The 16640-nt window shown below is 32.5% G+C and overlaps 1 protein-coding gene across 1 annotated transcript in view; it reads left to right on the top strand.

The window, feature by feature from the left end:
* The window catches only part of DNAJC1 (DnaJ heat shock protein family (Hsp40) member C1), a 204323-nt gene that overhangs the window by 74197 nt on the left and 113486 nt on the right, over nt 1-16640 (top strand). The window contains exons 2-6 of the mRNA XM_032622593.1: nt 2040-2141; nt 2638-2684; nt 9248-9413; nt 10312-10409; nt 11388-11481. Coding sequence (XP_032478484.1) covers nt 2040-2141; nt 2638-2684; nt 9248-9413; nt 10312-10409; nt 11388-11481 — 507 coding nt within the window. The remainder of the gene's footprint in view (nt 1-2039; nt 2142-2637; nt 2685-9247; nt 9414-10311; nt 10410-11387; nt 11482-16640) is intronic.

Consider the following 16640-nt stretch of genomic DNA (forward strand, 5'->3'; position numbering starts at 1 on the left):
TTTTAGATAGGAAGACCTCTGAGTTTTTCAGTTCTGTCCACTTAGCATGAAACTAATAAGTTCTTTCCACTTATTAGTAAAATAAACCTACTGGGCAGATTCTCAAGAGGAAAATAGGCAGTATTTCTGTGTAGCCTGAGAGGCCCATTTCTAAGTCAGGAGAGAACTGTCTGTATCTACAGCTGGATGCAAAACAAAAACATCAAGTTGGAGAACAGCATCGTATCGTGTGATGGTTTGGGGGACAAGGAGGATGGACCAAGATAGTGGGATATAAAGCTAAAAAGACTGGAAAAGACAGATGATGAAGGTTCTTGGGCGTTACTGAAGGGTTTGAAATAGGAGAGGCATCTGGCCACATTCACCCTTACGGTATATACTGCGGCAGAAAAATGGAGGATTGGGGTCAGCTTGCCAAGACTGGAAGGAGGGAAATGTCTTAGGTGACTGTTATGTAAGTCATAGATGTTCCATAATGAGCATGTATTAATTTTGTAACATAAGCAAATACATACACTCTTATTTTGTAAGAAATCTACTTTTGGTATTTCTCTGTGATATAGTCCCAATTTTAAAAAATCTAAAATTAAAGTCCCAATTAGGGAATGAGAATTCATTTGACACTTGACCTCTTTGCTCAACAAAATCTCCATCACAGAGTTTCAGTAAATAATCATCCTTTTCTGCTACATGCTACCTATCATTTAAGTATAAGGAACACATCAATTCCATTGAGCAAATGAGGATGGAAATTATAACCATATTACCTGTGAAACTTACTCTACTAATTTTATAGCTCCTCAGCCCTCCACAAGTCAGAAAAATATTCACACCTAAGTTGAAACTTTAAAGTAAAGTGATTGCCTGGAGCAATAAGCCCCAGAAAATTGGTAATGAAAGTATTGGTTTATAAAAGAGAGCTTGACAGACTAATTGTAGTCTCACTTTGCCTCTTTCCACCTCTGTTTCTTTAACAGCTATTTAGTCCCAGGTACACAGACTTTTGTTAATAAGTTTTGTTTTTTTAGTCATTTGAACTTTTTAGTACATCAGTTTTAGGAATTAATTGAACAAATACTCAGCTAAAAAACAAGATAAAATTTAATAAGCAACTTTATCCTCATTTTGCCCCACTATGAATGTTAGTTTTTGCAATGACTTTTAAATTTAGTGGAGATCAAGTTTTATACCCAACTTAACAGTGTGTTCTTTGTTATTGTCATGTATTTTTTACTGGCCATGTAAAATGATGTTCTCTGAGTTTACACGTACACACGAGATTACATAAAATTCAACTTTAATATCCACTTAGTCCAAAGTACTTTTCCTCAACTATTGTGACCTTTTAAAATATATTTAAACTATGTTAGTAATACATAAATAGTGGGCAAATTTATTTCTGCAAATCAGACTATGGAAACTGGACAGCATTGAAAATAGCCTATAAAGTACTAACAAAAAAAGTTAAGGACAATATACATAACTATTTCTAATTATAATTATTTTGGGTAAATGCAAAGTTAACTGCCTTCAAATAGGCATACTTTTTGACATGTGAAATTGAGCTTCCATAGGTTGTCGCTTCATGGTAAATTCAATATAAATAGCAATGAAGCAACCACATATGGTAAGCCTGGGCTTCAGACATTGGCTTTAGGATTCTCAGATAAATAAAGACCTTCCTTGAAGGCACACGGATGTATTAATTTTTAATTTGTTTCTTTTTGATCTCTTAATTACTGAAAAAGATTTATTGGTTAATTTTAGGAAGGCAAGTGTTTGAAAAGTTTTGCCAAATACTGTCTTCTTTAAATGAATGTATGGTAATGAAAAGTTAAGAGGAGAGCCAAATTAGATTGAATAATTGTTCAGTCATGTGGGTCAGGCTAGTTGCATAGCCTGGTTGTTAGACTGATTGCTCAAATTACATTGCCTGGGGTCCTGCACTTGGTTGGCTGTCTTCTCAGATCTTAACAAGGTTCTGGGAATTTCTTTTACTGACAAAGTTTGCTTTGTGTTTTTCCCCTCCCCCCCCCCAGGATGCTTCATCTGCAGACATTAGAAAAGCATATCGTAAGCTTTCACTAAGTTTGCATCCAGACAAGAATAAAGATGAAAATGCAGAAACTCAGTTTAGACAAGTAAGTGAAATATGCTGTTATTGTATATGTATTTTTGTGATAATTTATAAATAAATGTTTATGGTAGAAACAGTAACCGACACGTAGAATATTTCCATTTAAAATGAGATTGTAGTTTAGAAATATAATGTATACGTATTTATTCAGTTTTTTACAAAATTTGCTTTTTCCAACATTTTTTTATATTAGAATCACTAAATTTTGGGGGGGGTCATAATTGTCATAATTTTCTTGTCTAAATTACAGTTTTTGCTTTTAAAAATCACATGTTAAGATAATTATTAGTTTTGCGTCTTTCAAAAAGATTTTGGTATCAAGCCTTTTTTAACCTCTTAAGGTGCTACCAAAACCGTAAAATGTTACTTATAATTAAGATTTTATCTGTTCATCGTATATATGAGTGCATGGGGTTTTTGCATGTGAATTATAGTGTGTTCGTCTCCCTAAGTGATTTCCTATAGTTGAGATTATTTTTAAAGTAATGCTTTTGTTTTAGTTGGTGGCCATTTATGAAGTTTTAAAGGATCATGAACAAAGGCAGAGGTGAGTGTTCATCTGCTTTTGAATTAAGATGTTATACTTTGATGTCTCAGTTTATAAAGGAGAGAATTGTCTCGTTAAACATTTTATTATGTTAGTATTTTATTTTTGTTCCTTTCAAGATGTGCATTGTTTTTAAAATGTATGTTTATAGGAGAGTTAATTTCTATTGAAAATATTCACTAGGTTAATTCAGTACTTACAGACTTCAGGATCATGGCTTCATTAGCTAATATTTTTAATGTGAGTATCTATGCTCTGGGAAATAAAATTCTACTTGACTTCAAACAAATGCCTATTCATTTTTGATATATCAGTAATTGCTCCTATCTGCGCTTGGGGGGGCTTTTTTCCCCCCTCTATTTCTTAAATGTTTTGCAATTAGGTGATTAGTGATATTCAAGTTATTACCATTTCTTGGTGTTTCCTCATCCTCAAAATAATAAACCCAATTTGTGAGTGAGAGGACAGACTTGTATAAATCTGTAGAAGATAGGAGTAGAAGGAAAATATTTGCTTCTTTCTCCTATTTCTTTTGCCTCCATCCCTTCCCTTCCTCTGCTCCAGTGATTTTGTGTTTAGGGTCGAACGTCAGAGAAGAGGCAGCCACCTCACTTTGAGACTTCTCTGGGCCTCTTTCAGCAGAGTAGTAATGTATTTATACAGTGGTTTATATGCTAGTGACTTAAGAGGAAATTGCAGAGAGACCCCCTTCCTCTGCTCTTCCGAACGTGTGGAAGGTAGACACTACTGTGACAGGTTTCAGAGTTTTTTTAAGTCAGACCCACGGTAAGAAATATATTTTGCATCATGCCTCAGGACACACACACACACACACACACACAACTGAAACAAAAATTTGACAAAACACTTATTGTGTGTGAAACAGACTGATGTTTTCTATTCTAGGCTAGTCTAGACCAGTCTTCTTTCTTTTTAAAAACAATGCTGATTGTGGTCCACTAAGTTGGTTTCAGGAGATATTAGTGAGCTACAATCTGTAGTTTGAAAACAGTGCTTTACAGTAAGAGTACCTTTAAAGAAAAAAGTAGGTATTTGAGATTTTAGGCTAACGCCAGCCTAAATATCTGTATCTCTCTATGGAGGCTAATATATCTTAAAGACAATCCAAAAAAGTATGCAATGTGACCTTCTGAATCTTTCTTCAAATGTATTACCTGGAATTATTCTGTATCCTACAATGTCAGCTGCCACTCTTGGTTCTCATCTTAACTCTTTAATTTGAATACCTCAGTTTGTCAGATTGCAAAGCAAGGACTCAGTATATTCTCTTGAAGAGTTCTTTGCTTTATAATAAGGGGCTGGCATTGGTCCAGATACCATAGCAGACATTCCTCTGGTTTGAGATAATCCATAGTGTTGAAAGAGTCCTACGAGTGTGTTGAAAGAAGTGTTGGTCATTCTGTGCATATTTTCTAGTTGGTTTCTCTCACTGAGCCCCTAGTTTTGTTTCACACATCAAGAACGTGTCTGTAAAGATAGCTTTATTTAGTCTCTCTACATCTTTGGCATCAGATTTTGCCTTTTTGTTTGTTGTTATTTTAAAAGTCAGTAAACTTTGTAACAATTTCTTCCAATTACCGAAATTATTTATATCTTTTCAGAACAAATCACTTCTCATGTAAAAATTGTTTCTTCATTAACATAGACTCACCTAACATTTTCTTTTTAGGATTAGTTTCCTTTGCATTTATTGTAGAGTGTTAGTAGAAAAAAATGGATCTGACAGTTACACAAACAGCTGTAGTATTTATACCCCTTGAGGCACAAGTAACTTTGGTAACTGGTTTTCCTTGAGGCAAAAGTCTTAGCTAATCAAGCTGAGAATCATTCCTCTAAAGCTTGCGCCTGAGGCCGGGTGACCTATGAGTATTTAAACATATAGGAGAAACGCACCTCTACAGACAATTATCTAATGTTTATAATTCCTTTAGAAAAAAAAAAAAACCCATAGTTTTATCTTCTGAAAGAAGATTGTCTTATACTGATATTTAAAAATGCTCTTTGGTATCACAATTATTTATTATAAATATTCATTAAATAAGTAATGTGTAACCTTCCAGGAATTTGTAATTTGGAAAATTGTCATAGACATTTTAATCTATTTATTTTCCTTACAAATAATTGTATTTTCACTGAAATCAGGTGCATTTTTAAAATTTTGGTAGAAAAGAGAATCGCATTGAAATAGATAAAATAACAAACTGGGTAACCTTTTTTTTTTTTTTTTTTTAAGGAATAGGCAAATTTTATTTTTTTAAACAGCCTTATTTAGGTATAATTTGCATACCATAAAAGTTACCTATTTTAAGTGTACAATTCCATGATTTTTAGTAAAAATACCTATTTTAAGTGTACAATTCCATGATTTTTAGTAAAGTTACAGAGTCATGCAGTCCACAACCAGTGTTAGACCATTTCTGTCAGAACATTCCCTCAAGTCCATTTGCAGGCATTTCCCATTCTGATCCCAGCCCCAGGCAATCACTGATCTCCTTTATGTGTCTATAAATGTGTTTTTTTCTGGACACTTCATATTAATGAAATCATCTAATATGTAGTCTTTTGCATCTGACTTCTTTCTATTAAAATGTTTTTGAGGTACATCCATGTTGTAGCATATACCAGTAGTTCATTCTTTTTTATTGCTGAATAGTATTCCACATTCCACTTTTGTTTATCCATTCACCAACTGATAGACATTGAGGTCGTCTCCACTTGTTGGCTATGGTGAACAACGCTGCTGTGAATTATCACACACGAGTCTGTGTGAATGGATATTTTTCATTTCTCTTGGGTAGATTCCTAGAAGTATAATTGTGAATAAACTTTTAAGCTTTTTTTTCCTCCCAAAGGCATAGACTATAGCATGAAAAAAGTTTTCCTGGTTCTTGTAAGGGAGATTAATATAGAAGTCTTCTGAACTCCTTAGGTAACTTGCTTATTTTAGGAAATAGCAGCTCAGCTCTGTTCTGACATAAATTTCTATCCAAGTGCCCTGAGTGTTAGCTGGAATAAAGTACTGAGTAGATCCTAATCACTACCTATATACACTAGATTGTGCTTTAGTAATATTAGTATATTTACTTTTGTTTGAAATCATTTTAAAATTTTACCAGTATTCTTTTGCTAACCCTCTTGTGCCACTTAAAATTTTTGTGTCTATTTTATGGTACTATATTTGTAAAAGTTCAGTGTATTTTTTTAGTTTACTAAGTAAAGTCACATTTTATGTACAAATCCAATGGAAAGTATAGTTTTCTCAGCTTTAATCTGTGAAACTTTTACAAATCCATTACCTCCTTATTGTAAATTTGATTACAGGTGTGTTTGAATAAAAATAAACATTAACCTGAGAATAAGAAATCTATCTTAGTACCTTCCCTAATTAGGAGATATTATAAGACACATAATATATACAATATATAAAGTGCTATGTACCACAGTTTTTGGCACATATGTACATTTTATAAAGGAGAGTAAGATCAATTAATTTAAGCTTGTTTCCTGTTTATGATCTTTGTACAATTAATTTTTATTCTTAAGTTTCAGTATGTGACCTAAGTAGATGTTGTTACTCTTTTAAGCTAAAAGTTCTAACTTTTTACAATGGGAGATTCACAATTTAGGCCAATGCTAGAATTATTTCAATATTCATTTTCATAATATACATGTTTTCTATTTTAATTTCATAGTTACTATTTTATTCTTCAAAGCATGCTAATAATATTTTTAATTTACATACTTTTTTTTCTTCTGGTAATTTAAACATTTTTAGATTTACTTTCCAATGTTTGTATTAAGCTAAATATATTTGATGAATTGCAGACTATAGAATGGAACTCACATAATTATGTAACCATTATTATGTTCATCATGGGCATTTTAAGAAAATCAAATGATGTAAACATGTATTAGGCCATATGTAGAATTGATGAATGTTTTAATTTCTAATTAATAGCTCCATATGATTTTTTACATTAGTGATATTTTTATCATAGTAATTTACTTTTGTATTTTCTTGTAATATTCATACATGTGTACATTCTTAATCTGATTTTAACAAATTGTTAAGAGCAGTTTGTATGAGCTTAATTATTTTAACAGTGTTATGTGTTAAATATAGAAAAGGCATAACAGTGATGTTTTAAATTTTATATGTTGTCAACACAACTTTTTTTCTTAAATAACTTATGAATATAATGTCTGTGTATATTTTAAGAAATATCTTTATTTTTTCAGTGTTTCAGGAAAGCAGTGATTTATCTTTTAACAGCATATATTCTAAAAAGTGAACTATAATAGAAGCTATCTTCCCTTAAAATGGCCAGTCGTGTGAGCCATAATGTTCATTGATAGTAAAATCAATAGAGCATTGATTCTAAGCTTAATCCTTGGAGACTGTTGTTCAGAGTGGCAGACGTAGCCTAGTAAATATCTAGTTTTGTTTAATGTGTTCAGTGCATAAGGTTTTTCTATCTTGAATTTAGCTGTGCACTAACAATTTATATGTGGGGTAGAAAATAGTAGCTATTAACAGACACATAGCATTTCAAAGATGATGGTGATAAAATATTTGATACGAGATTCGCAGCTATGAGCTCAGCTGGGTTTTCTTCCAGTACAGTTTAGATCTAAAACAAATTTAACACTTAGCAATGCTCTTAGGGAATTGTCGCCACTTTCTTAGATGTTCTTTATTAATAGCCACACTTTTTACTTGAAGTTATTTCATGCGAGAGATGAGCTGAAAATAATTATTTTTATATTCTGCCTTTTTTCCTCAACAAATCTGAAGTAGAATGTAGATTCAGAATAAATTCAGGACTTCATTCATTGGACTTCATTCAGATGTTGTAATCTTGCATTATACCACTTGAAACCTTTTTGCCAATCCATTTCTAATCTAAAATGAGTCAGTTTTTACAGAAATAGATTTAAAGATAAATTTTTTGGACAGGAATGATAACTTTTGATGAAATCGTGTTATTATGTCTTGATATTAGTGTTCAGGAATTGCTATGTAAATATTGAAAAGGAATATTTAACATCAAACTTCGGCCCAGCTACTACACAACCATATTTTAATTAGCAGATTCTTGTATACTACACAATTTGCCTGCCTTTAAGAGTTTAGTACCACTAATGTCCTTTGCTTTGAACATTGGTTATTCTGATCTGCCATTATTATTAATAATCTAAGTTGATCCTAAAAGTCACGTTTTCTAGATAGCCTGATAAAATATATTTTGAATTTATAACCAATATTTTTTTGTACCGAAAAAAGAAGTTGCCTGTAATAAATCCTCTGCTTTATTTTTTTAAGCATATCTCCAAGGTATCAATTTAATAACTATCAAAGTAGCTACTGCAGTTGTTGCATTTAAATTGATTTACATGTCAAGACTGGCAGTTTAGCAGCTGCGCTATTATTCCTAGATCGGTCAATTTACTTGAGAAAAACCTACTACTGAGTTCTACTGACCTGCCTGACAATATAGGCCCTATTTCTATTCCTGTAATTAGGCCTGCGACTAACTCAGAATATTTTTAATTAAAATATTTTGGTCAATGTGTTGCACCAAATTAGGCCTTTCAGTGAAGATTTAATTCTGGAAATAGTGTGATTAGAATATTTAATGAGTTGTGTTGAACTAAGATTAACAGGTTGTGTGTTTTGAACATTGTTTGTGTGTGACCATTTTGAGTTTTACAATCATAAATGTTATTCCTGATTTTTAACCTTAAAAATATATGCCTCAATGACTGTCTGACGGGTAAATTTAAATTCGGTTGAAATTTCCTTCTAAAGAAAGCAGATTTAAAATGCATCACTAGGAAAGCTGTTATTTGTTATGTTCTTTCCTTTCAGCAAAGCCAAAAAATGAGGAAATTGCCACTTAAATGTTTACAAATAAACAGTTTTATCGAGAAATTGGTTGTTTCCACATCTCCTAATTTGGGAATTTTTTATTCTCTAAAGGAATGTGACCAACATAAAATTAAAAAGTGCTCATTTTATAGGCTCTTTATGTCATTAAGAAGCTTTGATAAAATGATAAATATTTCAATCTTGAACCCTTGTAAAGGGGTGGAAATAAAAGCACTGACTAGAAAATTTATCCTGATTTTGATTCCATTAATATATAATTCATGGTAGCAAACAGAGCTCTTATCTTGATTTTCTCCCATTGAGAGCCTTCCTCTTGTTGCTGACTTTCATGGCGGGGCCCCTCTGCAGCCTGCAGTGGAGAGGTGGACTCTGGCTCCTTCAGCCTAGCTGCCATTACAGGAGTCACATCACTGGGGTTTAAACACACAGGGTCTGGGATCCACAGCAGATCACTGTGTGCCTTTTTGAAGGCTGTCTGTGATTGGATACAATGTTTTGATTTATAGGCCATTGTAATGCTGATAATCTATATAAATGTTATCCCTTCTGGAGAAATTCTTTTCTCTTTCCTCTTTTTACATATAAGTACAAATAAAGTTTTTTGTTTTTATTTTAAACTCCCTATGAAAAACTGTTATATTTGCTGCTGTAGGTATGATGATATTCTGATCAATGGACTTCCAGATTGGCGACAGCCTGTATTCTACTACAGGCGGGTGAGAAAAATGAGCAATGCTGAGCTGGCATTACTTTTGTTCATAATTCTCACAGTGGGTCATTATGCTGTGGTTTGGTCAATCTACCTGGAAAAACAAATGGTAAGTACTGGTAATAAATCAAATGATCTAGCCTCCTTAATTTTATATGGAATTTCAGACATTTATTTTTTCAACTGATAAAAATTTCAACTTTTTTGTATATACTCCTTATTCTAATATTTTTTGTACTCAGCATCTAGTATTTGATATGTTTCTATTTCAAGAATCCATGACATAAGAAGAAAATGTTTCTTTTTAAAAATGTGGCCTTTGAGTTTGTTACAAAATTTTTGAAGGCTCAAATATCTAGCTGAAAATTAGAAGGTAGAGCTATGTTTTCTTAATTGTCACCTTCCAGATATACATATTTTTTATGTAAAATGATTTTAGAAATTTTTGTGTCGCAGGCCCTTATATAAAGAATGATTATTTTAAAAGCTTTTAACTCAGTAAAACTTGAAATGAGTATAAGTTTATAATTTCAGAGATCAGTTAGTTAAAAAATATTACATTTTTCTTAGCCTAATATAATACATAGTTATAATAAACTATAATAATACATAGTTTATTCTGCTATGGGCTTTTATTTATATGCTAAAGATAAACATATTTATCAGTATTCATGAATTAGCATCTGTTTACTCATTCTTTTTGAAGTGACATTATTAAAGTTGGATGAATGAGAAGAAGTAAGTTGAATGCCTTCTCTTCTTAGAAAACTTTGATTGCTATGGAGATACACATGACTGACAGTGCTGAACTTCATGTGTGTTTAAGGACTGGTTACCATGGCAACAGTTATTGTTAAAGATTGATGATTTTACTTAATCATGTTGGACCCTACATACATTTGCATAAATGTTCTTCTATAATGTTTACCCTTCACAGAAGACTCTTGATAACATTTGAAGAGTACATGTTAATGATAACCTGTAACCATAATTTTTTCCACATTAAGGATGAACTGCTTAATAGAAAAAAGAGAGAAAAGAAAAAAAAGACAGGCGGCAAGACTGTGGATGTATCAAAACTTGGTGCTTCAGAAAAAAATGAAAGGTGGGAGCATATAAAAACATTTTATAATTCAAAATTGTTTTAAAATATGTCTTTAATGTGATTCAACTTCATATGTATATCCATTTCAGATATGCTAACATTTACATCTGTATTCAGTTTATAGAAGACTAATACTGTGCCATAGTTTATGAAACACATTCTAATCTTAAGCAAAAGTTCTACAGGTTTTTCCCTTTGTAAAGTGTTCATATATATTTACATAATTAAACCCCTGAATTCTTGTTATTTGAAAATTTTATACTGAACTTTAGAAACAAAGTATTACTAGGAAAGTCTATCACTGTAGTGTTTAGCTCAGGAGTGACAGTATGTAGAGAGACAGTGATATGCAGCACACTCAAAGAGATACTACCATTTCTTCTATTGATTCATAGGAAGAAATAAAGGGTTTAAATAGTTCACACAGCAGGGCAGGAACTGGATCAATGTGAGATGGAGATCAGAGACTATTCTGCCTGTCTTCTGTTCTGATGACATCAGTGAGTAATGCTTCAGTGAACTGCAAATGACATTAATTTTTATGCATTGGTTTGTTTATGCTACAGTCTTCATATCTGCTTGTCAGCACTTGGGGACACTCTGATGATGTTTAGTCTTTTACCGCTGAAGTAATCATAAGGTTTAAGAATTCATTTTGTCAAACTGATGAAAAGTCCAGGTTAGAAACAGGGCTTTTGTTTCTTTATCTTTATAACTTGATTACAAGTCCCCTTCCCCAAAATCTTAGCCTAGATTCTCTTACTTATTATACATAATTGCATTTGTTGCACTAATATATTTTATGATAGAATACTTCAGATTAAGTGATAACTGTCATAAATATTTCATTGAAAAACTTCTTCCTTTGTTGAAATAGCCATTCAAAACAGAATTCATGATTATTATAAAAATATTTTTGTCTGTCAACTTTCTTTCTATATTTTGCTTCTTTATTTTTGCTTTTTGTTTTCCCTTTAGATTACTGGTGAAACCACAATGGCATGATTTGCTCCCCTGCAAGCTGGGAATTTGGTTTTGCCTTACACTAAAAGCATTGCCTCATCTAATCCAGGTAAAATGTACCTCTTTCTTATAATATTAGATGCTTTCACTTTAATTATTCATGAAATAATTTATGCCTGCTATCTGAATGCTGAATATACAGTAGATGCTTCCTAATGCTGATTGAATGAATAGTATAAGTATAAACGTAATTTAGAATAGTTCTAAAATTTATTTAGGTATCTATTCCTATAACTTTCTCTTTTTTTTTCCCTATAACTATCTCTTACACTGCTTTTATAACACCTTAGAATTCCAAGACACTAAAAAAAAGGAAAAAGCAATACTATTTTTTTTAACATCTTTATTGGAGTATAATTGCTTTACAATGTTGTGTTAGTTTCTGCTGTATAGCAAAGTGAATCAGCTATATGTATACATATATCCCCATATCCCCTCCCTCTTGCATCTCTCACCCTCCCTATCGCACCCCTCTAGGTGGTCACAAAGCATCGAGCTGATCTCCCCGTGGGATGCAGCTGCTTCCCACTAGTTATCTATTTTACATTTCGTAGTGTATATATGTCAGTGCTACTCTCTCACTTCGTCCCAGCTTACCCTTCCGCCTCCCCGTGTCCTCAAGTCCATTCTGTACATCTGCATGTTTATTCCTGTCCTGTCCCTAGGTTCATTAGAACCTTTTTTTTTTTTAGATTCCATATATATGTGTTAGCATATGGTATTTGTTTTTCTCTTTCTGACTTACTTCACTCTGTATGAGAGACTCTAGATCCATCCACCTCACTACAAATAACTCAATTTCATTTCTCTTTATGGCTGAGTAATATTCCATTGTATATATGTGTCACATCTTCTTTCTGATAAATTGTTATTTTTTTTATGGTTTTCAGTTTTATAATTTTTACTTCTTCTTTTTTTTTTTTGCGGTACATGGGCCTCTCACTGTTGTGGCCCCTCCCGTTGCGGAGCACAGGCTCCAGACGCGCAGGCTCAGTGGCCATGGCTCACGGGCCTAGCCGCTCCGTGGAATGTGGTATCTTCCCGGACCGGGGCATGAGCCCGTGTCCCCTGCATCAGCAGGCGGACTCTCAACCACTGCGCCACCAGGGAAGCCCGACTTCATTTTTTTTAACATCTTTATTGGAGTATAATTGCTTTCCAATGGTGTGTTAGTTTCTGCTTTATAACAGAGTGAATCAGCTATACATATACACATATCCTCATATCTCCTCCCTCTTGTGTCTCCCTCCCACCCCCCCCATCCCACCCCTCTAGGTGGTCACAAAGCACCAAGCTGATCTCCCTGTGCTACGTGGCTGCAGCAATACTATCTTTAGGACAGATATAAAAGCAATAAAAATTTAATCATTTAAGGCATATCCAGTAAAAAAGAACAAAGCTCAAATAGTTTGTCACCATATTTTAATAGCATTTAAGTACATAGTGTGAAAAAAAAACACTTTACGTAAGCATTGGTATAATTAAGCAAAAATATATATAGCTTTCCATTTTATTTGCAACTTTAAGAGCAGTCAAGATATTTTGTCTTAAACTGGTGATCAAAGTTTCTGTTGCTAGTCAGTCTTCCTCAAACAATGGAATGTACATATCATATTGATATGGCAATTTCTTATTTTTTTATATTTAGCATACCAACACATATTCTATTATTTCTTTGCTAATTGTAATTGTTGCATCTGGTTAGAAAATTTCCAACACATAAACAGAATATTTGAAAGAATATATAATTGTTTTGGTGTACAAATTTTGAGATTCTTTGAAGTTGTAATTTTGGAGGAAATGTCTCATTTCAGAAAATACGAAGAGCAAGAGAGACAGATAATTTGTTTAATTCTACTCACTTTTTTTCATGAAACAGCTGTTTTTCCTAATTGTTTAAGGAAGTGAATGACTCCAACTTCTGTACTTTATTCCTCTTTTTCCTCTAATAATGAAAATTTTATATTTGAAGGGAAAATGAACTAAAAATTACTAGTGTGTTTCTTTCTAGCCTTTGAGAAATTATTTACCAGTTCTTTTGTCAAAATTGTTTATCTTAGTAGTTATTGCTTACAGAATCATATATTTTGTTTATAGTTAATAGAGACAATTGAAGTATTTTGGTAATTTAAAAGCTTTTGTTTTTAAGTTGTTTATTTGAAGTTTTATGTTGTTTATTTGAATAAAAATCCACGATCCTCATATGCTATGTATGTAAGAGTTAATAAGAGAGAGGGGAAAGTATATTTATCATACTGGTATATTAGAAGATGTGACAGAAAAATATTTTAGGACATGATTTCTTATATTTTTTAAAGAATGATTATTTTTTGCCGGCTTTAGAATCTGTGCAGTAGGCAAACCAGAATGTAGATGAATTTAAAAGTGTAGTCATGAGGCAGTGTAAATAAAATATCACATAAAATGTCAGTCTGAAACACTTCTTTGTAATTTTAATCTAAGTCATTTGAAACAAAGTTTAGTTGGTAAAATTAACATATTTCTTGATTAGCGTGGAGTAATTTGCAAAAACAGAATCAATATATTAAGATAGCTTAGATTTACAAGTTATTGTTTTGCCTTATCACAAATTTGTAGAAAGCTTACAAAAATAAGGAATTTTATAAAAGCATTTTAGCCTCTTCAGAAACTTTCTTAAACTGTTGAATCAGTTTGAAGTTTAAAGTTTTTCTCATGTTCACTAACAAAATAATGTAATATAGTAGACTCTGATACAAACTGTAATAGTGAAAGTATTTTACATTGATAAACATATAGCTTCTACTTTCATAAGCATCAGCAAAGCAAGACTGAATAGTTGCTATTAAAATTAGATTGTCTGCTTTTTTTTGTCTGCTTTGACCTTTGTATTAATTTATCATTCATAAAATCGTGTAATATGAATACATATGCCTTACTACAACACTGAAATTTTCATGTGACACTTCTATGAGATCTTCTTAAATAAGATTTTTTATGAAATTTATTTATGAAATTTAGAGGAAGCCCTTTTTACCCGAAGCAGTCTGTATTAGTAACTGGCACAGTGGTGATAGAAGAGCCCTACTCAATATAAAAAAAATGATACACATGACCTTCAACATTTTCTTCACCACTCTTGTGATACAGGGCCATTGTTTTATTTTTAAGTAGGAGTCCTTTTTCTTGCGTAAACCATACCTATCATCTTGGTTTCTTTAAGGACAGATTTCCAGTTGATTTCTCTAAAGAAGGGTTAAACCATACTCTTGTGAAGCAATGTAGTTGTGTAAGCCTTAGAGATTTGTATGATATCCGTTGCTCAGTCTTTCATCATCGGCTTATTTACATCTAGTTAACAGCATTTTTAGCAACTCTTTCATTGAGCTTTCCAAAGCATCCACTTGGTTTTCATAGAAACAACTGGCATTTTCTACTCAGTTTTCATCTTTTTAATATAATATTTAATTGAATTGTATAATTACAATAACATGTATCACTGACACAAATAGGTTTAAGAGCTAATACAACCAGCTCATATAAGCATACAGTTAGTTAAATAGGTATCAGTTAAGGGAGTTTTACTTTCGTGTGTGAATCCCTTGAATTTCATGGAAAGTTCATTAAAACTGAGCTGCAGATATTCTGTGTAAGCAGGCAGCTGTTGGATAAGATGGAGTATCCAAGCTAAAAGTGGGAGATTCAGAGACTTCCAGCAAATGGCCTCACACTAGCAGAACTGGTACCCAAATTTTGTCATTGTCATTTCAAGAGCTCTTCATCTTCAACTGTTTTCCTCCCACTCTTCCTCTAAATACCCATTCCTTTATTACACTCCACATGCATATATGGTTGGTTATCTAGAAAGATTTGAAAAAGTGGCAGTTCTGGTTCAGCTTATGGTCCTGAGTTCACTGTTTATTACTTAGTATCTAAGAGCCCTAAGAAAATTCCTTGTTGCCTACTTATTTTACCTAAATTCTTTTCTATCCCTCTCCCCAAAAAATTACAGATGAGAATAGTTATATCATAGTTATTTGATGTATAAAACTTCTGGTTATATTTTTAGAAAAAGTTTAGCAGGTTCAATAAAAATTTATTAAACACAATATCAGAACAAGAGGCTATAGAGATGAATATGCTTTCTTGGACCTTACAGTCAGGTAGAGGTTATATCACATGAATTAAAATAATTGGGACACAATATGGTATGTAAGCTTCATATATGTAGTATAAACAATGACTTCTGTAGATGTTCATAGAAGTAAGATTGTCTCTATTTAGGATAACCAAGGAAAACTGAAAAGAGGAGCCACTTGAATTGAGTCTTGAAAGATGAATAGACACTTGACAGTGAAGTACCCACTCTGTGTACTAGTTTGTGTACAAAAATAATTTGATAGATACAGTAACTCCCATATAATCATATATGTTAGGACTGGAAGAAACCTGAGGAAAACATTGTACAACTGCTTTTTAAAAAAAAGAAAATTCCATTGCTGTCATCTAAGACTATATCCCAGGTCTCCAGACTCTGAATATAGCCATTTAGGAATTTATACTCTAATAGATAAATCTCACAAATCTATTAAAGGACATTGAGACAGTAGAGTGTTTCCATCGCATATGTCTGTCAAAGATATGTATACGTTGTTAGGAATGGGAAAGTTAAAGTACCTAGCGGGCAGAAAATACTCAAAGTGGTTCTGTGATCAAGCAGGGCAGAGGTAGAAGTATTTCTTTGATAGCTCCCCTTGCTTTTTGAGAAGGTCTTTATTACCTCCAGCACTGGGTTTTGTTCCTTTCCTTTGTTCTGAAAAATATATTGAAAGAATTATAAGATTTGGTAGATTAGATGAGGCCAGTAACTGAAAATGATTATACTTGATATGTGTAAAATATTTTATGTTAAGTTAATAACAAACATTTCCTAGATTGGAAAATATTGAAGGGAAAGATGTATGGATATTACGCTGTTTAGCAAAATGTATATCCCTATATCATTCATGTACCCTCATAGGCAGAGAAGAAAAAAGTCAAATGAGAAACCATAGAAGAAGAATGTGGAGAGTGTTTTTAAATTGATGTGTCCATAGAGAGATGAGAGAACTTTAGAGAGGAGTACAATGCATGACCGTGTGCAGAGAAGCTTGGGAAACTTGAGAAGAATGTGTTTAGACAGCAAAAACGGTAGGTGGAATGATCAACCGAAGACATGGAATGTGAATT

The sequence above is a fragment of the Phocoena sinus genome, chromosome 2 (assembly GCF_008692025.1).
Source record: "Phocoena sinus isolate mPhoSin1 chromosome 2, mPhoSin1.pri, whole genome shotgun sequence".
In the NCBI taxonomy this organism is placed as follows: domain Eukaryota; kingdom Metazoa; phylum Chordata; class Mammalia; order Artiodactyla; family Phocoenidae; genus Phocoena; species Phocoena sinus.